The sequence below is a fragment of the Stegastes partitus genome, unplaced genomic scaffold (assembly GCF_000690725.1).
Source record: "Stegastes partitus isolate 25-593 unplaced genomic scaffold, Stegastes_partitus-1.0.2 Scaffold1152, whole genome shotgun sequence".
NCBI lineage: Eukaryota > Metazoa > Chordata > Actinopteri > Pomacentridae > Stegastes > Stegastes partitus.
This window is the reverse complement of record NW_007578883.1, coordinates 209081-218259: the sequence shown is the minus strand read 5'-3', so window position 1 is coordinate 218259 and position 9179 is coordinate 209081. Positions and strand designations below refer to the sequence as shown.

The window sequence follows — 9179 nt, the reverse complement described above, 5'->3', positions numbered from 1 at the left end:
TTATTTTATTTATTTATTATTTATATTTTATTTATTTTATTTATTTGTTATTTTTACTTTTATTAGCCTTTTCTTTTTTGGATTAATTTTTGATTAATACTGCTTTAAATTGCCACATTATTTATTTTATTTTATTTTATTTATTCTTCTTTTTATTTCCACTTTTATTTTATTATTCTTTTATTAATTTATTTTTGTAGCTACTCCATATCTTTACCATATTTATTTAAAAAATGCAGCTCATAACTCTGACTGTATCGTATGAGTTTTGTTAATTTCAAGCAAAGTGGGTTCAGCAGAGCGTAAAAGTTGGGCCAGTACAAAAGAGTCGAACCTTAGAAGTAATAAAGTTTAGCTTCTTAGAAGTAATTAAATAGACTTAACGAGACTTTAACGAGCTTCAGGAGGTTTAGGGGTTAATGTCTGTGGACACAACTTAAAATATAGAATTAATTCATCGGTTTAAAGGTTTCTAACGTCATGTACAAGCTGCTGTGTCTGAAAATGAAACCAAATCGACATGATTTGACTGGTGCGCTTCAGGATTTACTGTGAATCCAGCCTGGGTGTGTGGTCAGACTCTCCAGTCCAAGTCTAGAATATACCTCCTTAATCGTTGGGTTCATTAACTGGGTCTGTTTGCTGATGGACATGAAGCCACTGATGTCTTTAACTGGAGTCTGATAGCTGAGTGCATGTGGTGCTCGGCAGGATTTCACGTTTAAGGAGAAAATACGCTTTAATGGTTTAAAAACGCCCTATTCAGCGGTTTTCCTGACTCAGGTCCAGAACCTTGTATTATTTGTTTAGTTTAATTTTCTCCTGTCAGTTTGGACCCAGAAATACCTGCTAACGAGCTCTGTGAGCGTTTATCACAGCCGTAGATAAACGAGCATTCATGCTGAGCCTCACACTGGCCTCAGTCTCTCTGCAGCTCCTCCTCAGTGTCGGCATTCAGAGCTTCACGGCAACAACAGGGAGTCTATTTGGAGGGCAGCAGACTAAAACCGGGCCGGTCCACAGCAGCAGCCGGGCCTTATCAGAGCGTGCTGACTTCTCGGGCCCGCTGCTATCTGCTCGGCGTGTTTTTGTTAGCGTACGGAAGTCAGCGCTGTTTTCTCTTCCAAATTCTGCAGCGCCTGAGTCACAGATATGAGAATAGCAGCGCCGGGCCGGGCCGGGCCGGGCCGCGGCTTTGTTCATGTGTGTTTTCGTGTCCGTTGTGTGTTTGTGTTTCCGTCGGTATCGGAGCCCTCGTCCAGACCCCCGTCTCAGGGGGAGATATACTTAACCCTGTGAGTAATGCTGCAGGCAGCCACGGCGGCCATGTTCGCTGTCAGTCACACAGCCGGCGGCCGCCATCGTTCCCCCCCGACTTCTGCACAGAGAGCTGAGAGGAAAGGGAAGAAACTGTCCGATAGTGTCTGAAACGGGCCGGAGACGGGACAGGAAGGATGGAAGACGAGCACGAAGAGATGTGATGTCACCACAGAGACTCAAAAATCACCACAAAGAGACTAAAAAGAATTTAAAAATCACCACAAAAACACTTTAAAGGCTCAAAAATCACCACAAAAACACTAAAAAGAATTTAAAAGTTACCACAAAAACACTAAAAAGACAGAAGATCACCACAGAGTCAGAAGGCATCCCTCCAAGTAAACAGACAGATAGAACTTTATTGATCCCTTTGGTAGGGTACCTCAGGGAAGTTGCTGAATGATGACAAAATGTGAAATGATGACAAAAACAGCTTGAGTCAGAACCACCAGGAGGAGATGCAGAACGATGTTTGGTGTCAGCTGGGTCGGTGGTGGAGGACCAGTCGGGTCGAGGAGACCAGAACTTTTAGTCTCTTTCAGGATCTGGTGCATTTTTTTTGTAATTTCCAGATAAGACGTAGAATGAAGTGATTCTGGAGAACTGTTAGGATGCTGGGGTTACTTAGGTTGTGTTTCCAGATGGAGCCATGGGAAGGTTCTGGTTGTTTTTGACGGTTCTAGGCTCCTTTAAACATCTAATCCTGCTGATCTAAAACAAAGAACAAGCAGCGGCTCTGTTCAACAGAGCTCTCGTAGCATCCTGAAGTCTCCTTTGCACACTCTCCTGTTGTCCTCTTGCACATTATTTGCTCCACACTTCACACAGGACGGTTCTACTCAGAGCTACTCCTCCTGTCCTTATTGTGTTTCACATGTTTTTATTGTTTGTTTGTATTTATTGATCAGTGTTTATGGTGGAGGTGACTCCACTCTTAGGGACTGAGGAGGTGTTTCTGTTCTCCAACGTGCCTTCACACCAGCTGTCCGGTTGAAACCGGTCCATGGGAGACGTGTAACAGCTGATGTTGTTCTGTAATGTGTTCACACAGTTAAATATGAGCAGAACCCTGAGCTGCTGTTCTATCCCTGGTTTCTCTTTTCCTTTCTCGTCTCTCGGCCGCCTCCTCTCGCCGTTCTCCTTCCTGTTTCTGTCCCTGATCTCTGGTCTCTGTCAACCTCTGGATGTGCTTTAATAGACCTGTGGCTGAAAGCTCCCCTCTGTCTCCCTGTTCTGCAGCTGGGAGAAGCGAGTGGACCAGAGGGGGAGGTTCTACTACGTGGACCACAACACCAGAACCACCACATGGCAGCGACCCACGGCCGAGTCGGTCCGCAACTACCAGCAGTGGCAGAGCCAGCGCAGCCAGCTGCAGGGCGCCATGCACCAGTTCAGCCAGCGCTTCCTCTACCAGGTACCAGCTCCGGACCGGCGGCTCACAGAGAACCACAGAGCTCCAGGACTCGTGTTTTAGTTCAGTCACATACAGATGATTACGGTGTGTTTTCAGAGAACATTAGGAACTCACAGACTCCCCAAATATCACTTAGACCAGACGCTAAAGCTCATCAGGTCACGTTTAGCTCAACATGCTGAGCAACAAGTCACATGGAGGACAAGACCAGAGCAGAGGAGGTATGACGAGATAAAAACAACAAACTTTTTCATCTCTGAGTAAATTCTTGTTGCTCAGAAAATACAACTACATGAGAAGTACGGTGCCTCGTAGAAAAACTACAATTTATTATAGTGTGTACAAGACATTACTAATGAAAGCAGTTAAAAAGCTCAACGATGACTACAGGAAACATCATCATAAGTAATACTGGCAATGAGTCTGAAGATCCTCTGTCCTCCAGCTCGTGGTTCTTCTGGTGGATTAATGGTAGCAGCTGGACTGATTGAGTTCCTTGAAGATGTTCCACCTCTCATCCAAGAGACAACAACGTACAGATGTTGTCCTGCAGGGAGGACAGAAGGTTTGAGAGAGGGGTGGAAGAATCCATCTAACAGGAGAGACCATCCCTCAGCAGAGGTGGAGGTCTGAGGCATCACCTCTCACCTGTTCAGTCCTCAGATCTCCCCCCAGGAAGATGAACCCACATCCACACCGAGCCACAGAGACCCTAACGAACCCCACTGTGGCAGGGGGAGCACTAACGACCCACATAACGAGGGGGAGGAGCAACAAACCTCCAATTAAAACTCAGGTGTTAACGTCTCCTTCAGGATATCAGTCTGTGGAACTCCCAACTAGTCAGTCAGAGCTGATGAAGCCTCCTGGATGGAGGTGGAACGTCTTCAATCAGTCCAGCTGCTACCATTAATCTACCAGAGTAAGTGTGGAGCAGTGAAGTGATGTTAAACATGATAATTAAATATTGCAAACTGCAGGATTACAGCCGGTACTGGGACCGATGCTGCACCAGCTGTGGAGACATTTCAACCTGCATGATGTTGGTGGAGGTCGGTCTCATGTGACTTACTGACCAACAGGATGACGTGAAACACAGTTCTTCAAACATGTCAGCGAGTGTTTTAGTGCAAAACCTGATGTTGGAACCACAGCATGAAACTGAAACACAGAATCCTTCTGAGGCCCCGTTCACACGTAGCTAGTCGGTGATATCTCAGCAGGCCTTTGGTTTACACGAAGCTACGAGTCACCGAAACCATCACGTCTGAAAACTCCGTCTACAGTGGAGATCTGGAGAAACTCCGTCTTTGCATGTGGACAGGAGGAGACGGAGTTTGACGTCATCAGTGTCCATGTGGCTGCTGTGGTAGATGGATGCTGTTAAAGCAACGCTGGTTTTTACGCTTCTGGTCTGTTTGCATTTACATCTAAGAGCAGCTCCACTTCTCTGTCGGGCCGAACAAACCACCCTCGCTCCGTTATCGTGGAAGTAACAGCAAGTTTTCCTGGTTGTGGTTTTTCCTGATTGGCTAGCATGGCTGTATGCTTCTCGTCACACTGCCCCCTGTAGGTCTGGCAGCTCATAGCAGCTCTTAACGACGTGTTCATGAGGGTTTGTGTAAACGAAGATTTTTTTGAAAACGATCTGGTGTGAACGATGTTCATTTTGAAAACGTAGATCCATTTATGTAAACGTGGCCTCAGTTGGTTTTAACTCTGAAACATTTGTATTTAGTGCAGCAGCAGCTCATCCTTCCACATGTTGTCTTTCTCGTCCACCGTCTCAGAACTGACATGACTTGGACTTGGACTTGGCACTAGAGGCCTTGTTACATACATGACAGAAGACGTTTGGTGATATGAAGTGATCAGCGGCTCTTTGCCTCCCAGATGATGGTGATGAATCAAATCAAAACTACCACAAAAAAACACACAAAGTCACCATGAATAGATGCAAAATGACCAAAAAATACATGAAATCACCACAAACAGACGTAATTCACCTTAAAACGTACCAGGAATGTGAAACCACCACATGAAGAGATGCTACATATAGCTGCCCAGTCTGTTCTCATCGTTCTAGCAGACAATAACCAGGTTAAAATGCTGTAATGTGCTTCAAACGTGAGGATCTCTGAGGCCTGATGAGGCTGCAGGCAGCTCCTCCACAGACAGCTGCTGCCTGATCGCTGTGATCTCAGTCTCCTCGGCTCTCCTTCGGCTCACTGTGCTGGATATTTTCCCTCTTTGTGCCTCCTGTGGTGTCACACATTACTGCCGGTTCCAGTTTCTCCGCTGCAGCGGTCCGACTTGGTCTCTGTTTGGACTCGTACGGTTCTGAACGGCGTGTCCGTGGGGGGCCGGAGGCGTCACCCGAGACCTGTTTATGGTGTTTTTCCACCCTGACGGTCGCCGTCCTCTCGGCGAAGCAGCCAAGGTCAGACTGCAGCCAGACAGTAAAGACTTATGGGGCTAAAACAACAGAGCGCTCTCAGTGGACCATTAGTAAAACCAGCCTTAAAACTCCAACAGGCCTCAATAAAAGCTGTCCGGCCTGCTGGCTGTGTGCTGCCGCTCCCAGCTTCACCGAGCGCTGTTTGTCTTCCTGTGCCTCCTCGGTTTTTACGGCGACTCTTTTGTCTGCAGAACAACCGTCGCTGGTTTTATCAGCTGCTGCTTCCATCCTTCCTGCTTTACTTTAGACCTGTTTGCAGATTTCACACCTGAAACTCTCCTCCTTGCGTCTCCTCATTGCTCCGCGGCAGAAAGCACAACGTCTTTGTGGAGAAAGAGTCCAAATGAAAAGTGAGCAGGTGGAAACGTTCTGTGATTTATCGTCCGTCGCTGCTGGCAGCTGATGGCCTGTTTTCCTTTAGTTTACTGTTACAGCAGTTATTACGACTGGACCATCTTCATGGACTGAGAACGTCTGAGAACGTGCACGAGTTTACCAGTTTCTAAACTCGATACCTCCTCAGTCCCACCTGGTTCCAGTGTGGTCAGACAGCAGCAGTCCAACCCTGATGTTTAGGCCCAGAACCTGCTGCAGGTTTTAGATTTTCTTGTTAAAATCACCAAATGAAACCAATGATGAGAGCAAGAAGATGTAAAACCAGACAGAGTTGTCGTCTAGAAGATGGACCCAAGCGAGAGTCATGTGACTAAAAACCAGAGAGTTTGAACTGCAGCCAGAGGTTCCTCAGAGAGACTGAAGGAGAATCCAACCTCCTGGATCAATGAAGACATGCAGCACGGATCAGAACCAGAGACCAGAGGAGCACGTTGGTGGAGATACATTCATCTGATGGTGGAACATCTTTCTACATCTGATGGTGGAACATCTTTCTACTGATGGTGGAACATCTAGCTGGCAAAATACATCGTAACGTCAGTGTCATTAAATGGAAATTTATCCAAATGACTCAAAAATGGTCCAGAATGACTTAAAGCTTTACTGAAGTGACTCAGATCTTATTTTAAATGACAGACGATTGGCCTGAATCGTCTTGAAACCTGTTCAAAGTGAAGACTTTGTCCAAAATGGCAAAAACTTGTCTAGAAGTGACCTGAAACTTTCACAAGTTTGTTCACAGTTACTCCAAAATGACTCAAAAAGTTTTTCAAAAATGTTCCTAAATGATAAAACTCTGACTGAGTCCTGCTGACAGCAGACAGAAGTTCTGTCTCCTCCTCCGTCATGTTCTGGTTCCACAGAGCTGCAGGACTTTAGTGGAACATGAAGCTCAGTGAGTTGAAACGAGATGGAGCATCTTTAAGGAGCCCAGCGTTCACGGCCTCGCTGAGCGTCTCCGTGACGTCAGCTCGTCTCAGTGATGTGGAAATAATTGAACAAACAGCGGCGCGGCTAAAAGCAGCGCCGTGTTGGTCTGAAGCCGTGTGAGAACGGCAGCCCGGCCTCCATGTTGATAGAACAGCGCTCGGGCCTGGAATGCTGATAGCAGCGACTATTTCTGGCTGCAGCGTGTGTGAACGAGGAAACACACACACCAGCTTCATAGTTTCACCGTGAACCCGGCCGACGCTCTGCTTCGCGCTGCTTCGCCCGGTTTCTGGGTCTTTGGTGGCGTTTTTCATCGTCACAGGGCAGATTTGTGGTTTGCGGGTTCTGAAGCCTGATGAGGGACGTTTGTGGATCAAATCTCCTGAACGTGCAGCAGATGCACAGAAACACGTCGGGTGCAGCGGCTGTGTTTGTGCAGATGTGTTCACGGCGCTGTAATGTGGAGCTCAGGTGCCACATTTCTTCCTGCAGCACATGACCGCCAGAACGGGTCAGGAGGCCTCTGAGACGGACTGGAACCGACTCAGACCGGAGTCCACACACAGATTAACACGAGCGCTGGCAGATACCGACGCTGAGGACGTATCGGCTGCTCTTATGCTCGAAAAGACAAAGTCAACGTCAGCAAACTGAGAAAATACATCCAACAGATATACATGTTCAGTAAACACCCTGAATACACAGAGCAGCCGTCACCACAGGAGTAGTTTACAGCAGAAATAAATAAAGTGGAATAAAAATATAGTTCTTGGTACATGCATTTAATTTGACAGAACATTTCATTCATAAAGTCAATACAAAGCTTCACATCCAGCTTTAAATCAGGGTTTTCTGCAGAAGCACTTTTATTTTTCTGCACATGTTCAATAATACATATACATATATATATATATATATATATATATATGTATATGTATATGTACAGTCTGGAAGTAAATATAACAAATGACATGACCAAAGAAGTCTTTTAGGTCTCTGATATCTTTAAGCAGTCGTTCAAGTCATCTGCAGGACGACGAGACGACAAAGAGACAAAACTGTCAGACAGAGACGTGGAAGGTAGAAAACGACACAAACAGGACACAACATGACAACAACGAGACAAAACAACCAAAAACACCACAATGATGCAGAAGAAGTGGCTCAGAAATGGTCCGGAGAGGCTGAACATCTGCAGGAGACGCTTGCGTTGGTAGAACATGTGGCCTCCTGGAAGAAAGTCCAACTAAACAATCTGAAATTCTACCTGTTGTTTTTGAAGACTTTTCCCTCCACATTTCTCCATTTTTTCCTTTCAAATAGAACGTATGGTGGCGTCACTGTGTCACGCTGCCCAGTTAGACTTTCTCTCTGCTTCTATCCACGTCTGTATTTTTTATTATTTTCATTTCTGGTTGAATGTGTAGAGGTTGGGAACATGTTAACAGCTAAACATCTGTAGTATGTGAAGACAACACGCGTTTCCAGGGCAGAGAACACCTGTGGACACGTGGGAAAGTTTTACCTGCTGATTCCAGACATAGTTGCTTTTTTCTATAATTTCCATCGTTCTAACAGCAGACGTCTCTGAGTTCTGGTTCCTCAGAGCTGCAGAGGAACATGAGCAGAACCCAGCAGCAGCCAGTTGAGTTGCTGAAATAAAGATTCCCAAACCTGCCATTAAAGAGACGGAGTGAAGCCGGTTGGTTTTTTCACTGCGTTTTGTTTTTCTAACGATTTTTTTCCAACTTTTGAGGAGTTTTTTCTTGTTTTTCTTGTTTGCTGTGTCGTCTCCTCCTGGTCTGTGTTTGCATCGTTTTTCGTATCTGTGCCGCTCTTCGTCCTCTCGTCGGCCCTTCCCTCCCTCCTGCTTGCCTCCGGCTCTCTTTTCATTCTGGCTGGAACAAGGACTCCTTAAAGCAGCACCTGAATCACGCCTGTGTTTTATCGCCCAACAGAAAACTCTCACACGGCCGCACGTTCGCTCGTGTTTACACACAACTCGTATTTCCATCGGCGGCGTTTTAACGCCATGAAAGCACAAAGAACAGAACCGGTTCCTAGCAGCATGTCCTGAATGTCAGAAACTGATGGACGGCACCAGAACACAAACTTACTTTGTGCCTTTTACAATCCACAGTCGGTCTGGACTGGTGTTTCTGTGCCCGTTGGGATCCCATGCATGCAGAGCTACAGCTGGGTTCTGACCGTTTTCAGCATGCAGTATCTAAGACGGGATTTTCAGGGTTCGGTATCTCCAGAAATAAAACTCCCACAGACATGAGTGTTGGTGGAGACACAGACAGAAGAGATTCAAGTAGATCTGAGTGACTGAGTGCATCCAGCAGAGGACAGATGTTGAATTATTGGCCCTTTAAAATGGAGAAAAATGCCATAATTAAAAATGAAACTCAACCAAAATGAGTCATAAATGTTCAAAATCACTTGAAATTTATTCAAAATTACGACAAATGTGACATGTGAGAAGTTCTAGTGTTCCAGTTTTTCACTATTTTGCGTCGAAACTTGTTCAGAAGGGCTGAAAAGTTGTTGAAATATAACTCAAAATGTGTCCACAGTAGATAAAAACTGTCCAGAATGACCCAAACTGCACAAAAAGGAATTAATTAATTATCTGCCTTTAAAAATGGGAAAAAAAAA

The 9179-nt window shown here is 45.7% G+C and overlaps 1 protein-coding gene across 1 annotated transcript in view; it reads left to right on the top strand.

Moving 5' to 3' along the window:
* Nucleotides 1-9179, top strand: part of wwp2 (WW domain containing E3 ubiquitin protein ligase 2) — a 78132-nt gene that overhangs the window by 41821 nt on the left and 27132 nt on the right. The window contains exon 10 of the mRNA XM_008296808.1: nucleotides 2560-2734. Within this exon, the coding sequence (XP_008295030.1) occupies nucleotides 2560-2734 (175 nt within the window). The remainder of the gene's footprint in view (nucleotides 1-2559; nucleotides 2735-9179) is intronic.